Genomic DNA, 19,303 nt, shown 5'->3' with positions numbered 1-19,303 from the left:
GCTGAGCCAAATGGATGGGCACTAATCAGCATAGGTGTTTGACTATTGAAACAGGTCACAACAGTTTCAATCTTCCCCAGCAATATTTTCATCAGTTAAAAACCACAAAACACACACCTTTGTAAAATTATCTCCATCAAGAAAATATTTTTTCTTAATTACATATCAGAAAATGTTTTTGCTTGTTATGGCAAATTTACCATGCACATAGATCCTACCATTTAAAAGCATCAACCAGTTTTCTGAAGTCACAGAAAAGAGGAGAGAAAACACTTGGAGTTGAAAGAGTAAAGTAGGGGACAGCATTAATACAAACAAAGGTACCCAGAACAGGTGCAGCACTTTACACATTACATTCAGCTATACCATTTACCTTCAATTTCTGCCAACCATGGATGCAATTACACAAAAGAAAAGATCTTCAATGAAGTGGTACTTGGGTGAGAAGGATGCAGGAACGTTGTACATCTTAGTTTATACACATTGAAAGTGGATGTGACTGTATTTGTAGGATACATTACTTGGATGTATTATATCAAAAAAAAAGCTAGAATTGCCAGAGCAGCAGTATATATGTGAAACTAGATAGGAAGAGTCACCTGATTAAACCCTGCACCTGGCTTTCAGGATCATATGCCAAATGTGATAACCCACTGGCAGAATGTGCTTTAGAAAACTCACAGGGTTCAAGAACATGCTGATATTTCACAGGTGTAACAATCTACGTGCTAACGGTAACGTTCAGTGAAACTACGTGTAAGACTCACTGCTTGTGGGCTTTTAAATTCTCTTCTCTTTAAAGCAGCTGGCATTTTTCTTTCATTACTTTAACAAGAACTTTAGCTGCTTGAAGTTGTTATAAATATAACAGCTTAAGCAATGAAGAAAATCTATGGATGATACTAAGGTTTGATACAAATATTACCTAAGTATTACCTAAGAAAAACAGATACATACAAATCCTGTTCCTTAGCTCTGTAGTCACCATGCTCTTTTTTTTTTTTTTTTTTTGTTTAAATCTTGAGATCATCTTTACCTGAAAAAGTATTATCCATTTCTTCATAAATTTGAGTAGCCCCTTCTAAAACCTGCCTTGTTGATCAGCAATAACCTTTGTTAAACTGAAAGGTAATCTGTATAAATTTGTGCTACAGATGAGAAAATATCACATTTGCAACTTGATTTTGCAGCTCACTTGAGACATGACCCCCAATAGCTATAATTTTCACAAAAACAAAGTGAAAAAACAGACTACTTTCCAGACAACATAGCTGCAGACAACTGCCTGCCAACCACCCCATGATCTAACTAAATTCGAAGACCATGCATAAAAGCTCATTTATATTGCAATTATAAGAGCTGTAGAAAACCAGAAAACAAGTGACATTGTAACTTACGGTCCTAAACTTGCTCATACTACAAGCTTATGTAATGCATCGATGCTTGCTATAATCAGAGATGGTGTGCTGCACACAGACAATGGAGAGCACAATCCAATAGGCACGGCACCAACTGTGTCATTTGGCATTTGCAACATTTCAACCAGTAAATGTGGCAATTAAATTTGCATGTCTCTGCTCTGGCAGTATTTTATACCCCTCAATTGTTGCCCTCAGCAACAAACAGGGCTGGCCATTGTGGATTTATGTCTACAGCATAACAAAATTTTCCCCAAAACACAGCTGAGAGGATAAGATTGACATACTCTCCTTTTGATATTCACTTTCCCTTTTGATTATCTACTTAAGAGCTTGAATGGTTTATTTAATGAAACAAGGCAAGGAAGTACGTATGAAGTAGTGAAAGTGTGGAGGTGGTGGGAAGAAATTGTTTAAGTCGGTATGTGGAGGCACAAACCAAGTGGCAACAACAGCCTGCAAGCTCCTCATCACATCAGACAAGCGCACCGGGGTTAAGTGTCTACCAGTGATGTTAAATTAGCCTTGCAGAGCTGCCACGAAAATTTACCAGGCCAGCCAGAAAATAAATACTTATCCTTCCATGTTGTGACAGGGGAGGGGGATTGTGTAGGTGCGTATTAATTTGACTCATTTATTTGGGAGGGCGAGATGACATTATGTCCTTTAAAAGAGTGGATTATTTTAAGCTTCTACGTACGGCATCGCTTTTGTAAAGAGGATCAATGGATCGTCCCGAGCCACCCACGCAGCAGGCGAGCTGTTGCTGGCTACGCCTGCTCGAACAGCTGGGACTGCGCGTGTGGGGAACATCACCTGGGGCAGGCTGGGCCCTGTCAGCCTGGCCTAGCAGCAGCATGTGGCAGGCCTTCCCGGGAGTGAGATGTTGGCTCCTGCCATCTGAATGGCTGTGGCACAAGCTCTGTCTCCTCCAAGCCTAAAAGCTGAGGGCTGTGCCTGATGGGATTACCTGGAAATGTGTTTCAGCGATTACAGTTATGTAAAAGGCTTGTGCAGGGAAGTCTTGCTGCAACGAGGTTTGAGGTTCACTTACTTTTGCTGTTGGCATACACAACTGTTGCAGGATTACTTCTAAATGCAAGAGACCTAACTGATGCAGCACAAGTTTCTCCACTCTAAACACCTTCTTTTGCTTAAAAGGGGTGAGCAAGGTCTTTTGATTTTGCAATATAATCAGCATGGCTAACGTCATTCTCCTGGCCCAGCAAATACCAATAGATTAGATTTTTAAGGCTCTCTGACCAGAATATCTTCCTTGCATGACGTGCACCCATACCTGGAACATTTCATCTGCCTGTCACCAGATTGGAATCAAGGGTTTCCTTTTGCTCTGCAAAGCACCTACAGAACTATGCCTCCTACCCAGGGTACAGTTTATTATTAAAATGCAAACGCAAATACAAACATATGGAATTCTGCATAAAGCAACTTTTATACCTTTTTTCCTACCATGTTCTCAACTGCAGCTGAAAACTACCTAACAAACATCAAAACATTTTATTTTACTTATTTTCAGTCATTAATACATGTACATGCATGTTATTACTGAATTTAAGATTTTCATGTAAGTATAGTGTCCCTCTCACTACTGACAAAGTCTCATTCAATCTAACCAACTGTAAACACAATATTTTTTTCTGCACCTTTCTTTTAGAAAGATTTCAAAGCAATATACAAGCGGATTACATTAGATCCATCTCCCATTAATTAAATAGCCATGGAAAGTGGTAGGACAGGGACTTAACAGCCATGCAAGACTAGAAGTATTCCAGCCCAGTGTTTGAGGAATTTAACAAGGCAGAAAACATTATTTAAATTGGAGTCTAACTAGGGAACTGTGGTTAATACAGCTAACCACAAGTCAAGCCTTTGCTTGACTTGAACCACAAGAGGAAAATGTAGGCCTGCAGCAGGCGGCACAGCCAACAGCTCTGTTACATAAAAAGCTACATAAAGGACACTATTGAAACACGGGACCTTTTCTTAATTCTAAGCTAAATAATTAATAAAAGATGCTGTTGGACTTTGTGTACCTGAACTCACTCTGCTCTGCTGGCCTTTTGTAACAACCACCCAGAAACTGCAAATGGCATGCAGGTGTATGGTGGCACATCGACCAGCAGTCAGCAAGGAAAGCAGCAGTGACTACTGATTTACTCAAACTGCCAAATATTTGAGCTCTTCTCTTTTTACCAGTAGTAACAGAAAGTGATCCTGCTTCACACAGAAAAGTTTTACACTTTTTTTTTTTTTTTTTGGAGGGGGTAAGGTTTAATATACAGGCTGCAAAAGAAGCAAGTAGATAAATAAATAAATCTCTAATTAAACTCTCTGCCTCTTCTCCTTGTTTAAAACAGCATGTGCTGGTAAACTATTTAAAAAGCTTCTTACATTATGCTTATTTTCTCCAAATATGATACACATACTTTTATAAATATGACACACAAAACTATAAAAGTAAGGCCCTGCACTTTGAACTCTTGACAGAAAGTCAGATTACCCTTGCCTCTTGCAATCAGTCACAGCATGCAGAAGTAAATAAACCCCCAAAACTGGAGGCATGGAAGCAAAGTTCACTCTGTGAAGTATTTTGGTCTAAATGCAGAGAACTACTCAAGGAGGAGTTTTGTTTGTATATTCTTCTGTGGGATTTATTCCTGATTCAGTGACTTGGCAGAAGCCTCCAATTTATTTCTAGCAATACCAGGCTCTTAAAGCAGTCACACACAGCTGTACAACAAACTGACAAAAGGCAAAACAGCCCTGGCCTAAACTATAAGAAGCAGGCCAAACTCTGCTAATAAAATACATTATGTGCATTATATTAGATATACTTATATATATATATAATATATATATATATAATATTATATATATATATATAATGTATAATACATTATATTATATATAATGATACATTAGATATATGAATAATCGGACTTTGAAAAGGAGCTAACTAATCAGATTCAGCATTCATACAACAATTAAACTCTAACCACTTTTCTGTTAATGTGCTTATCACGCAAGTGTTGGGGCTCCATTAAACAGAACCAAATACCTCCTGCTCCTCAGACACCACGTAAGCATTTCATGCAGAAATGTAATTCTCACAGACTCAAAACTACAGGACCCAAGCTGTACAAGAGGACAGGGGATCTCAGCAAGGCACCGTCTCCACACTTCTTTTCTGGAGACTTCATTTCTGCAATCAAATCAGCTGCTAGTCAGTACATACTCGGTAGTTTTTTAAAGTCTTGGTGTACAAAAAATGCCATCTAGAAGCTACTACTTTATGCTGTGGTAAGGAGTCTCACTACTTTTCATTACCATTTGAAATTTCTTTCTGCAATTTGCCATTGAGAAAAACACCAAGATTTTATTCGTTTCCCTAATCATCTTGCAGAAAAAGCTGTATTTCATAAGGCAAAATGCACCTTACTTTACTGAAGTTACAATCTGACAGCTGGTACGTCATTTCATTCACACAGAAATGACAGCAACGAGATCCAAGAAGAGATTATGCACTTGTGAATTCTGTTGCTCCCAGCTGCTGACTGTGCCCCAAAGCTCTTTGCTAGCTGTATGAATGTAGTTTCTACATAATGACAGTGATTTTCCATCATTTGCACATTGCTGTGTATGGTTTGTACTAGTGAAGAAATACACAGTAACTCCAATATGTAAAATGCTATTTCAGTTTTTGTAGTTATTTAATGGCAGAGTCAGAATATAGGAGATTTTCGGTCTTTAATTAATTATTGTAAATGGTAGCTGAAAAGCAAATGACATAAAATATCCAAATTAGAGAACTATGTGAGGTGACTGCTCAATATGGGGCCAAAAATCCCTTCCTACCTGTAAATACATACACAACACTTACTGTGCCCCATTTGCAATAAATTAGTATTACACCTGCACTGCTCTATCATATGATTTTTGTGCCTAGGTTATTTCAAAACAGTCGTTACTTCTACCCTCTTCTAACTTGTTATGATTTTGTAAATACTTGCTCCAGGAAAAGTTTTTATCACATCCAAGTTAATTTTTTAATTGTCACTGTGGTACGTTTCATGTAAGGATTTGTTGCTGTTACACATGTGGCTACCAATGGATTTTCTAGGTATTTCTTTCATAACTCTTGTATGAAAACACTGTAACCTACTAGATGGCCACAGCCTGAACAACAGAAATTCAAGGTGGAAAAGGAAGACAACAAAGAAATGTTAAAGCTGGATGCAAAATCAGTCTGCTTGTTGTCAGTGGAATCTTACTTTGGCACTAAAACAAAACCACTTAAAGTAAATGCTGACAGTTTCTCAGAGGTCCCAAACCCTCTGGTGCCTTTCAGAGAAGCTGTAGGTGCTCACCACTTCTGAAATGCAACCCCTAAGGTAATGACAGGTGATAAGATTAACTAGAATAACAAAATATAAATGTATAATCAAACAACACAGGCTGCTGTGTCTGTATTGTAACTCACGCTGCTGCACCTAGCGATTTCAGGTATTGTAAAACACCTCAGAGGCTGTGTATTGTGGATTTTAATCCGTGTTGAAATGAACCCTTCTTTGCTTTTTCCTGATTTATCCCCCCTGTCTCACACACAAATCCAGCCTCTTGCTAAGAAAGACTGGAGAAGACTCCACCAGTGCTAGCCACCATTATGCCTTATACGGCAGGGAAAATGCTGTGAAAAGGCTCAAGGTACTTTTTACCTCTCCAGAGACTCCTCTCTGCTATCAGAGTACTGGCAGTCCTAGCAGCAGGGCAGCGAACTAGAAATGACACTAGATTCTCAGTAAAGCATCAGTGTCATCAATTGCTGGGCCAATCAATACAAGCATAACTTTTCTAACAGTATTGATATGCTGCTTCCTATCCAATCCTCTAAAAGGCAAATGGCACAACACACCACTTTAAAAATAGCTGCTGCAGGGTTAATTTCGGATTTTTCTACATGAAACAGAACAGTTCTCTTCTGTGGCTTAAAATGTTGAACTTCCATCGGGCTCAAAAGAAATCTCATCCCGAGGGATGGTATTTAAACTGCTCTTTTGTTATACATCCACATGGGCTTAGCACAGACTGTCAATAAAATAATCTTATTTGAAGCCAGTGAATATAAGCCAATGGATTTAGTGCAAGAGTTTGATAACACATAATGAACATGTATTGTGGGTTCCCACATGTCACATGTTGTGAAGAGCTCATTTACAGCTACTGCTGGATCCAAAAAAGCTGAAGTAAATGCAGCTTTGTGTATGCACGGCCCTCAGTCACAGGATGTGGTACGCTTCCTGACATCCCACAGAAAGAAAAGGTGTTTTAGGGGTGATCAGGATGCCTGGTGCTGGAAGGGAGACAAAGCTGTTTAGGTCTCTGTTTCCAGCATGGAGATTTTACCAAAGATATAACAACATCAGCATGGACCTCTGGTATTTAGTTTCCTGCTTGGCTGCAGTCCCTGAGCGATCGTGGGTTCTTGGTCTCCATGCATTAGCTTCTGATCTATAGAGAAGTACTGTTACTGTATTGCTAAGGGATGCTGTATTGTTAAATGCATTAAAAATAGAGACAAACTAACACGATACCATCTTACAAGTCCACCCCTTCCAGCATCTGAAATCACATCATTTCACAATATTCTCATATTTACATTTAAAGGAAAAGCTTTTAAGGTCCCACAGATGCAAATGCACCAAAACCAGTAGACAAATGTAGCAAACAAGTAATCATACACTTTGTGAATCAGTCCTGAAGCAATAAAACTTCTGTATTTCAGAAGAACATTTTAGCTTAGGTAGCACTTATCCTTGCTGGGACCTATCAGAAGTGCAAAAGAAAGGGGGATTGAGGCTTAGAAGGTTTTTCTTACTTTTGGTTCAGTGACAAAACTTCCTATGTGTGGCAAAATTAGAAGCCCATACAAGTATATACAGAGTTTACTATGTATGAAGCTCTTCTCACATATAAGGAAGGAGTAGAAAAGCAAATCAAATTTCATTCTGTGAATAGAAACCAACCATATGATACATCATTGGCATTATGTAGATCTTTTCAATAAAATCATAATTTAACAGGAATTGTCAGCTTATGTAAAAAAGACAAACGAGTTCACACTAATATGTAAAAATCAATATAGTTTTTAGAAGCATAAAGCAACACTTTGCAAGAAGGACACAAAGAGATAAAAGGGAACTTTTGTCTGAATTAAAACAAGTAAATAAATGTAGGTTTCTTTTCAGAGTAAAAAAAAATGACAAGTATTTAACACACTTTGAAGTTGGCAATGACTAAAATATTTTAACTAAGGTAACATGGAAGGTTTTATAGGATTCACAGTATTTACCTCTGCAATCTCTATCCTTCTTGCAAGTTCATCAAGAGAAGAAAAGCTGTCATCTAGTGATAAAGCTTCCAGTGAGTTGTAAGATGCTCGTTCAGGTGAAATATCTGGAACAGTGTCAAAATCCTCTTGGTTTGCTAAGCTTGCAAATGATTCTTCAGTGTCTATTATGTTACCATTTAAAAGTCTGAGAAGAAAATCTTCTTGTTCTTCATTTTTTACCTTCTCCTCCTGTCCTGCTGCTCTCTGCATTTCCTTGCATACTCGTGAAAGGGCAGTACTCTCATGCTCAGACACTTTATGACTTCCAGAGCACACGTTCGATGCAGTTCTGTCCTGGGGAGATTTTTCATCATCATGATCGGGCTGTTTCTGCTGCTGGTTTAAATCACTATTTCCGAGCTGGCCACTAGCAATTTCTGAAGAACTAGCAACATGTTTTGATCTGAGAAGATTTTTATCAGCTTGTACATCTTTATCAGTAGAAACCAAATCAGTAGGCATATAATCAGCATCTGTTAAAACCACAGCATCTACCATTGGCCCAGGAGAGATTTTCACTCCAGGCTCCCCAGCTGTCTCTTTTATTTTTTCTGCATCCTTAGAGAGCTGCCTTTCTCTCAGCTGCAAACTGTTATCTTTACCGGCATCCCCTGATGATAAACAGCCCGAAGAAGGCCTGCCCACTGTCCCTGTGGACTGGGTGTGTGGCTCCGATGTTGATTCAGCACTGCAGTGCTGCTCCTCCATGTGGTCCTTTCCTGCTGCTACCGAAAGGCTTGCTGTCTCGCTCTGTCTCTCAGTTTTGTTTTCACCTGGAGGACGAATGCTCAGCTGTTTATCTTCTTTCTTTGGTCCGACGCCAGGACAAGTTTCAGTACCTAAGCGCAACAGGAAAACAGTTCCAGTGTTTTTAAATGATTTAAAGCACCAGCAGAGGAGAGAGAGAATATATTATCATTTGATAACATTGGAAGCTAATGCTTTAAAACGTGCTCCCGTATCGGGAGGTACTTAATGCTCCAGGCAGAATGAAAGCTTTGTTAGTCTCAAGTAGTCTGAAAAGCTGACTCCTGATTTAACACAGTGTTTACACACATTCTTGCAGGCTAAGCACATGATACTGTGCTCTCCTGAAGAGAAACAGACTTACTTCCATGCTTCAAGCAAAATATGTATTCAAGTGTCTTTCTGAATAGCTACATTCCTTCTAAAGCACATTTTATATGACTGCACATTATGGAGGCCTGAAGTACAGATACATGCACTTAACTATTAAAAAAATGTATTTTGATGCTGGTGTATCTATTGCACAAGATCTCTGTATTTGCTTTAAAAGAACTGAAATTATACTGATTTAATACATTTTAAATTAAATTCTTTTAAGTGGGTAACTAGCTCCTTTAGTTAACGGTAAATTAAAAATCTAATTATGATATTTTACATAGCAGACTGCATAATGATTTACTTTTTGGAATTGAAAGTTAGTTTACATACTAAGAATGCAACTGGATTCGTTTTATTTCTGTATTCATATTTACAATACAATTAGAGACGGATTTTTCTGATCTGAAATTTCAGAGAGAACTCAGAGAAATTCTGCATAGGTTCTGAATTCACCTACTACTGACATGATCTGCTAATGAAAGAGTAGACGGTTACCCTAAATTGCCAATAAAATTACGAGACATTAAACATTATGAGAAGCTCAAAGCCAGATCTTGCCCTTAAGGCTTATGAAGAGAGAAAAGGAGTATTCAGCATTAGAATACCAAAGCAAGCTAACTATAACAGAAACTCTCTTTTTGCTCCATAACTTTAATAAAAACTAAGTTAAGACAATGCTACAGTAGAACTACTGTTACAGTAATAGTAGTAACTCCAAACAACAAACTCATACCTCCAGAAAATGCTTGTTTGCATTTTTTGGGTCACAGCCAAAAGCAGAAAATCTCATGAATATATTAACAAAGAGATCAAACACTGCCCTGATTAACTGTACACATCCTGACAAGATGGACTGAAGATATTACCATATCTCTATGATAATCTTATCCTCCCTCACCTGTTAAAACACTTTAAATCTGAGCTATTTCCTCTACTTGTTACACGAAACAGGGTCACATTTTTGTGCCTTTTAGGAAACAGACACATTATTTCAGTTTATGGCACAATTTTATTAAATTCTAAACTATTTTCATAGTGAAGTACAAGGCAGCATAGAAAAGATAGGCTTGAGAATTGAAGAAGAATATCCAACCATCTCAAAATGCAGACAAAAAGAACAACATTAATGGTTGAGAAGGTATGGGGAGCCTAACTTATGAATGAAGAAATGGGTACGAGACTGGGACTTCTTGAAAACTAGATACAGATGAGTAGATAGCCCAAGGGATTTGTAACGTGATATTGAGCCCTTCACATATAGGTCATGAGTTCAAACACAGCCTGGATTACTGGGGCAAGATTTTGTTACCATCTGTCAGTTTCCCCCAGTGGATACATCCACATTACAGCAGGCATCTTTGTTGGTAGCCCCAACTGCAATATCAAAGATTAAATGGGAACGGAAATTAAATCAAATTCTTTACCAAGAGAGATGGCCCTTGAGCTCAGGCTTCTATTGCTAAGAAAGTAATAAATGATGCCAGCACTGTTATCTGTCTGCAGAGGTACAGGAACTGAGAGGTAACAATCACCATTACACTGCACATCACATTTTCAGCAGCTTTCAGTACGTTCTGTACACCTACTTCAAAACACCTGATTTAGACAACTCATGCCCGCTACATACTCAAGGCAAGTTGAGACAAACACTTGAGGACTTACATTACAGAAGATGCTTTTTCCTGCCAAGTTAAATGAAGATGTACCCACCAAGGTGGCAGCAATTTTTATCTGTCGGAGATGTAACAGTGTCTACAGAGAATCTTCTAGCAGCAAAGCACTTAGAGCAATTTAAGATTTTTCCCCCCTAAACAGTTACTATTAAATTGCCACCAGCTTTGTTCATCGCAGAAACCTGTAGTCACTTCATTCTGTTACCCCAAAGCAGTCTAGCAGGGAGTGCTGAGAACGCGATGGCATTCTTCCAGTGGGCAATTCACACTTGCCCAGTCTTTGTCCCTGTCCATTTAAAAAAGAAATCCTTATACCCTGTTTTCTTTTAAGCCATAAAGAAGTTTCTTGACACCTTGAAAATAGGGTTTTATGTACACACTGCAAAATTATGCAAAGTGTTTTATTAAATTCATCATTTCACTAGAGAATATTTCATAAAACACACGAACATGATTATCTTTAATTAACACCACGGTTTTCAGTTAGAAACCAAATAAATTAATGGATATAGTATGCATCAATTCTCATCCTTTAATGCACGCACATAGCTTTAATTTTTCTGTCGGCAGAATCAAAGATAAAATCTGCCAGGGAGGAAAGTGTAACAGAACACGAATTCACATGAAGGACAGTCTTCAAACTACTTGTGCATTTCCTTTTACTGTCGTACTGTAAGTCACACCTTTACTACCAGCAGCTGAGTTCAGTAGTTCTCCCTTTCATATTGGCAGATACATTTCTATGTAGGACATTGGGAGAAAAAAAGAAGAAAAAAAAAAAAAAGATTATTTCTGATGTAGGAAAAAAACTGACAAAAGCATAATATAAGCATTGTAAGCTCACAGTGAGAAGGCCCATGAATTTGGGCTCATGCTGAACAGGTTAGGTCAGGAGTCATAGCTTCCTCAAGAACATACTAATTTGTGAAAATCATCTCTTGTAAATCTTCAGCATTTAATCTTGAGGTAGGCTTGAAATACCCCTATCTTTGTACTGAAAAAGTATTCAGCACTGATGGAAAATTCTCAGCAGGACAGCTTTATAATGGAATACAGTTTTATTAATTTACAAACACTTCACAGAAACCCAAAGGTTTTGATGACATTTTGACAAGAGTTACATTAAGAGAAAGACACGAAAAAATCCATTTGCACCATTAATTACTTTCACATTAATTTTAATATTTCTAGATGTTGTATCTTAACATTTACAAAAAATGCTACTTAATTCAGAAGTTTCAAAAGGTCAGAATTTCTGCTCTCCGGAAAGCTTTTGCTCCCACTTGGAATAAAAATGATGTAATTATATGTATCTTCCTTTTTTTTTTTTTCTTTTTTTTTTTTTTAAAACCATCCGAAACCAAAAGGACATTCAGTTCTTTTGATCTGCTTTCTGAGCTGTCAAGCATGTTTGCTCCACGTTTTCAATGTTTTGTTTTTAGATAGGCTGCTGCGACAGCGAAGGATCAGTATAGGGGTCATGGTAAAGAAAGGATGAAGATGAGGAGAGTCCACACACCTAGAAAATTATCATTTTGCTATTCTGTATTTTCATTAACTCCAAGTTCTGAACATCCGGGCTGATAGGCACTTGTTGGATAGCTTGGGTTGAAGGGGACTTCTGGAGGTCACCTAGGCCAACCCTCATCTCGTGAGAAATTCTGTCTGTTTTTGAGGAAAGGTCCTCAAGTTCAGGCCATTTTTGGCAACTGGATTGCAGCATAAAGAGAACATTTTTGCTCAAAGAGAGAAAGATAAAGCACAGCCTAGTAGATAAAGCACAGCCTAGTAGCCTAATGATGCTGTTTCCCTCTCTATCTCCATTTTAACAATTCATTAAATTGCAAATGTTTCATAAGACCCCAATGATTCTAACATATTTCTCAAATAAAGCAGCTGCTCCCCAAGGAAGGAGGAAGAAAATGACATAAAAGTGCATCCAAAAAAAATTAACAGAACTATAGTTTTCTCTTTAAGAAAATCAAAAGGCTCCTCAATTTTCTGTGCTGTTATAAAAATATATAGCCCCAAATCAGTGTAGCACATATAATTAAAATAGTTAATAATATTTTTAAGTATACTGATTGGCCACTATTTGGATAATTATCTATCATCAGATTGTACACCATATAGTTTTACATGTCTAGTTTTACACAATTCTGTACCTTATGGAGGCTGCTGTAAACACATGCTCACATTCTCATCTAAAAGTAACTCTTTTGATGGGGGCTAGAATTACTAATTACAATTCTGAGTATCAATGACTAATTAAAATTGCATAACATGTCCATTGCAGAATTATTTTTGAAAAAAATAATAAAATGCAAAAATGGATGAATCTGTGGGAATCCAACTGCAGCTTCAAGTGAAAGAGAGTCATAATTTTTATAGGAATACATCATTATGGGATAATATTTCAAACAAATAAATGTACACATACATACATATACACACATACCTGATTTAAAAGCAGTAGCTTCTCTTTTCTTTGAATCCTCTGATCCCTTTAACTGGAGCAAGCAATCGCTTTCCCATGTAATTTCTGCAGCTACTGGCTGTAAAATATGATAGCATTTCCTGTCATTTTTGAACTGGAATACTGTGACTTTTTGAGACATTCAAGCTTCAAGTGGCTCTGTACTAAACTGGAAAAACTATGTCTAATAATATTAGTAGTATATTTATTAGCAGTCTTTGGCAAAGCAAAATTCACATAAATGGCTCCTTACCTTGTTTTTGGGTGCCTGTGGCCTGCAGCAGTAAAGAAAAAAAGAATAAATTAAACTACTCAGCAACAACATTCTTCATAAAAAATGTCACTGAAATCCTATTAGCCTTTTCTCTGCTCTAATATTAGCACAGAACTTTTCTAACATTGAAACAGCATCAGCATGCAAAGACAATTTCAAACACAGATCCGTACCATATGTAAATATAATCAAAAGACCAATTAGCCCAAACACTGCCCCACCTATTTAAGAAAGCAGTTAAAAGATAAGTTACTGCAGCATATCAAGTGATCTAAATTCCTGTACAACTTTTTGCTAAAAGAGAACGCTGCCAACTTTCAAAATCATGTAAGGACACAGGATCTAGTGATATTAAAAATACTGATTGCTATAACAGAGGTTGAGGAAGGGAAAAAAAAAAACAACAAACACCACCACCTTACTTGCCTCTCCTTAGACTATTTACACTGGGACATATTTTCTGGCTACTGTAAGATAGAACAGCTCCTACTGACTCCACTGGGATTCGCAGGTGATTCAGCATTGCTAATACTGTGGACTTTGCAAGCTGTGTAAACATTCATGCACAATGTGTACCTTGCTTTCGACTTAAAAAGCAAAATGCTCATATTTTCCAAGACCCTGTCTTAAAGTATTATTTTAATTGCAAAATAAATTGAGCATAAATCTTAGAAAAAAAAAAATGTATCAAGTAGACTTTTGCCTAGAGAGTTCTGGAAAAGTAGTAATTTTCTATACAGAGAACTAATAATGGCAAATGAACAGAATCCTCATTTTTTACCAAGTTGCAGGAATGATTTACATAACTGAATTTTTATTATTTTAAAGTGAGGCTGCATGTAAGAGTTGGAAGGAGAAAGCAAAGTTATTCTCAACAAGGTGAGAATTCAGTGCCTAGGGAGGTGCTGCTAGTTGTGGCATATAAATTGTAATAGTCTTGAATACTAATCTTCATGTGAGCTTGCAAAGTCACGTATATAAAATGTAGCTTGAGGAACGCTGCAGGCACACACAGTAGAATCTTGCAGCAGCAGCAGGCTCTGGGAATAAACTTGCAGCTACGGTGTCAGAGCTGCCTCTACCTCCCATGGAAATGCAGGCTTATGCTTTCTGGGGATTCCCCCCAAATGCATTCAGACTACAACAAACAACCTCAGCCTGGGCTCTGACGATTGGCCTGGGTGTTCTTCAAATTCTGTACTGTCATCCACAGAAAAAATGTGGAAGCTACATCATACTCTGTGAACAACAGGAATATTTTTGTTTTTGTTACATCCAACTGACTAAGCCAAAGCAAACGTATTTGAAAAAAAAATTCTCCCTCCATCTGATACAGAACATCTTTTGGGTAATGATTTTTTCAGTGGTAGCTAGTATCCTTTTTTCACCAGTCCCTTAAAAGGCCTAGTAGGTAAGACATTCACCCATGAAATAACAAATCTTTGCCTTCCTGATGGGTCCCTTATCCCTTATGAAGAAGTACATCCCAGGCACTATTCAAAAGTTTGCTATATTGTGATAAAATGTTTCGCGAGGCTGCTGGATCAGGCAAAGCAGGTACAAACAAAGATTTCTTAACTTTTCCAAAGACCGTCACACTAGTCAAGTACAGAATTTCTGCTTCATAGTGTTTAAGCAACCCATAGGAAATCAACAGAAGGTAACAAGAATGACTCAAAGCATTAGTGATTGTCCTAAAATATCAAAGATTTTCAAATAAGGTCCTATTGAGTAGTTGTGAGTACTGGAGTTTGAGGTGTTAGGCAATTGTATTTAAAAACAATGATTAGAACAGTAGGTATAGGCACAAGCACCATCATCAGATCTGCAGTCTGTCTCTTCCTGAATTAACATTTCTCAGTTTTTACTTTGGCTGAAAATACAAACTAACTCAACACTCTGTTTTTGGCAAAGTAATGACTTGCTGAAAACAGTCCAGATCTAGTCCCTGTACATTCCTCAAATCATATGAGAGCACTGTGAAAACTGATGGTAACTGAAACATGTCAATTGCATATCAGGAACAGCAACCACTTCATAAGCACATTCACTGAAGTCAATGGGATACAGATTTTATTTTGGGATTGACTTTTTAAAAACAACCATAGCACTAATGAGACAACAGCTGCACTGGCATATTAGTACTGTAAAAGTAATGATGTTTTCTTTTACTTACTGTTGATGTGAAGAACAAACTTTAGTAAGCTTTTCCAGCTCTTCACTACTCAGTTCTTTAGCTGAATTCCTCAGCGTTCTAACTGGGCTAGAAACTGCTGTTTTCCATTTTCTTTCTAAATTAAACCAAAATATTTTATGCAAAGTACTATAAAAGTTAAATTTGCTTAACATAAAACATGCATGCTAAATTAATTCATAGAGAAATATTAACAGCTCCTCTGCACACGCTCTACAGTCTTTTTCAGACTGTGTAAAAAGCATCACATTTTGTCACAATGTGCTTTATTTTCATAATATCATATTAATCAACCTTAAAACAAAAATAACCCCCAAACAACTGTTGATCAAAATCTCAATTGACAGAATAAAGGATAATAAACTATTTACACTTTCTTCATGATATGTGCAAAAAGGAATCCAAAGAAGGATTGCTTTTCTCGTAACAAGAGAAATTCTGATATAAATTATACTTTTGTTGTTTCACAGTTTTAAGCTGTAAAAATGCAAGCTCTATTAATTAGAAAGATAAATCAAACTCTTCCTTCTACTATATTAGTTTAGCCTGTACTTACCCCACTGTTCCTGTATGGAAGAAAGATTAGCAAGCAGCTGCTCATGATACAATCGTTCAAGCTGAATGAACTTCATTGCCTTCTCATCTTAATGGAAGGTTAAAGAAGAAAGCACACGTATACAAACATATTATGAATTATTTGTATTTGACACTGTATTTGAAAGGACAGTCATTATGTACCTGAAATTTGACATTATTGAATCAAACTGAGTAATAGTTAGCATCTAGATTTCTATGCAAGGAAGAAAACAATAGCAGACATGAATACAGCAAACGAGAACCAAATACATGTAAGTTCCAAAAATTAAAACCCTATTCTCTTCAGCTGTTACCTATACCCATGTCTTGTGGCCAACAAGTTGTTCTAGAAAAGAAGTGAGCAAAATGTTACTATGCTGACAAATGTTTTCAGAAAATAAAATCTGTGGGAAATGAAAAGCAAAACCATTGCACAAATACTAGTATGCCTCTCTCAAGATATTCAATTGTATGTCAATAAACATAAACATAAATATAGCTTCTTCTTATTGACCAGCTGGTGACAGTATTAAAAAAAAACACAAAACCAAAAACTTTCCCAACTCAGACTCTACAAAGACACCAACCCTCTTTCGAACAACTGCATTTAACACTGTTGGACAGCTGAGACACCTTTTTTCTTTTTTCTGAAGATTCTCTTTACTTTTCTTCTACATGAAGAACTCTTTACCCTCCCTTCAAGGTTATCAATGTATTCAGAAAGGTATACTGATAGTTTTCTAATTTGCAATAGTTTAGGACAATTCTAGTTCCAGCAGTGCTCAGTTGTTAGTTGTTTTGTTTAAAGCCATGTTTTGTCAGCTATTTCAAATTTAATTCTACAGTACATGAGGATAGTAGTAGTCTGAATGAAGTTTACAGTAATATAGTAAAAAATTCCATTATTCATTCTCATTAAAATACTAAAGTAACCATTGTGAATACACCATCAATACTTGTTATTTTTGTATGCCTTATGCAACACACACATAGCATGGCTTATAAATGACAATATTAATGGAAGGAATATTCCCTGCCTTCAAGATGTCTGTTATTAGAAACAGTATTACAGATCATAGAGAGAGCCTTAGAGGAGATTACAGCAACAAACCCTAAATTACTGTTAAATACGCAGTTCTACACTGGATGAATTAAAATGCCCATCATGGATAATTGATACTATGCAACATGATGAAGTAAGTTCTTTATTAACCTCAGGAAATTGATGGCTGCAAGTACAGATGAGATATCCTTCATAAATATGCATTATATCATGGTGTTGAATTCCACACATCAGGTGTATACTGCATTTTAAATTTACTGTATTTTTCCATTAAGAGCGATAATTTCTCTACAGAATTTTTCAATTTTTCTAAGTTGCATTACATATATACATATTTTTTTTTTCTGGTGGATGTTTTCTAAGATAGTGATAAGTATTTCACTTAATATATTCCTTTAAAAATATTGTTACAGTAGTTTCTCTGTTTTTGTACTACAGCCTAACATATTTTGGCTAGATTTCAAGGATATCTTTCCGAGCTTCTTTTGCTTTGTTATTTAATCATTATAATTGCCCACTTGCTTCATTTTGTTTGTTTTTACAAAGGCAACAAATTACACAATAAAGAAATAATCTTGTTTTTCTTCATCTTGTTAATCTTGTATGTACAGATTTTTTTGAATTTATGATGCACCTTAGTGCATATATACCTTACGGGCTTACCACTTGCCTCTTCTTTTTATAGGCTGAAAATTTTTCTTCAAGAGCAAACAGAGAAAAACTCAGTACAGGTTTTCTAAAAATACCATTTCACTTTAATGTAAATATTATTACTCTCTCCCAGAAATACTAAAATATATCGGAGTAACTATTAGCAGTTCAACTATTGGAACTTGCTGATCAAACTTGTTTGCATTATCTATGAAGAAATCAAAATAATCTTAGCTGTTCCCAGAAGCAGTTACCCACAGTTTCCTGTGACAAGGTTCTCAAACTACTTCAGTGTGACTTGGACGAAATAGCATTTGACAAAAACATGCTGCTATTGTATGCAAGTTACTGATCTCCCTTAGCTCAGTGTTTGGTATTTTTATTCTAATCTAGACACTAATAGCACCTATTCTAATCAACTGTTGTGATAATTTTGTTCTTGCAACGATAGTACCCTATTTGATATAAGAGAATATAAATGCTATCTGGATTGGACGTATTCCCAGTTACTAGTACTTACAACAAAACTTATCCTATAAAACAGATGTCCTTTGGAAACATTTCCTTACTTCCTTGTTTGTGCACAACTGCTAATGATTGTATCAGCACAGGTTTTGAAAGTGGATTTATTACTTAACTCATATTCCAGATGCCTGATTAAGAAGGACTTGCTAACATATTATATATTCACTCATGGGTAAATTAGGGCTCTTATTTCTTTCTACACCTGTCCCACAACCTGTGAGTCAATTGTAAAGTATGTCTTTTATGTTTTATCATGACAGATTATTTAAATACCACATAATTTTTACAAGTGAAAGGATACATTCCTCCTCTTGAAAATAGGTCTCAGCTATCTGCAAAGAAAAAAAGCAGAAAAATTAGCATTCTCTATTTTTATGAAAGTGGTAAGGATGTAATAAGAACTTTTTACTATAGTTTTTAAACATCTGTTTTGTAGGTTTGTATTTAGTTTCAATAGAACACAAGCGTTCGGACTAAATGAATGTATTCTTATTCTAGGAAAGATGTTTAAAAAAAAGTGTCAAACAACAAAGAAATTTTAAGTCTAATCACACAAATTAATTTGCCCAAACGTTAGTTGGGCTTTATCTTGTTACAACAACAAATGTTTATTTCAGCATTTTTTGTTTTAATGATCATATTAGAAAGTTTTAAGATAACCTAGAACAGAGGCACTGTATTTAATGATATGAGATGGGTCAAAGAGTTTGAATTCTATTATTGACCATTGCTTCCTTATGTTTGACAGAAGGGATGTTGTTGAGCTCTCCTGAGCATTACAATGCAATGAAATCAAATAGAGAAGTATAGGCTTACTGACAGATGACAGAAGAACAATCTTTGGATCAAAGAAACTGAAAATATCACCTATTGCAAGATCAGAGACATACCAACAGGCTTCCTGTTTACAATATTTCAC

At 36.5% G+C, this 19,303-nt stretch overlaps 1 protein-coding gene across 3 annotated transcripts in view; it reads right to left on the bottom strand.

Moving 5' to 3' along the window:
• Nucleotides 1-19,303, bottom strand: part of CNST (consortin, connexin sorting protein) — a 57,007-nt gene that overhangs the window by 9,506 nt on the left and 28,198 nt on the right. For all 3 annotated transcript variants that reach the window (XM_084512209.1, XM_084512210.1, XM_084512211.1), the window contains 6 exons: nt 18,686-18,716; nt 16,126-16,212; nt 15,552-15,666; nt 13,355-13,376; nt 13,084-13,180; nt 7,789-8,666 (listed from right to left, as the gene is read on the bottom strand). In XM_084512209.1, coding sequence (XP_084368335.1) covers nt 7,789-8,666; nt 13,084-13,180; nt 13,355-13,376; nt 15,552-15,666; nt 16,126-16,212; nt 18,686-18,716 — 1,230 coding nt within the window. The remainder of the gene's footprint in view (nt 1-7,788; nt 8,667-13,083; nt 13,181-13,354; nt 13,377-15,551; nt 15,667-16,125; nt 16,213-18,685; nt 18,717-19,303) is intronic.

This window comes from Aythya ferina, assembly GCF_964211825.1.
Source record: "Aythya ferina genome assembly, chromosome: 3".
Classification (NCBI taxonomy): domain Eukaryota; kingdom Metazoa; phylum Chordata; class Aves; order Anseriformes; family Anatidae; genus Aythya; species Aythya ferina.
Note: the sequence above shows the minus strand (reverse complement) of the source record. Positions and strands in the feature narration are given on the sequence as shown.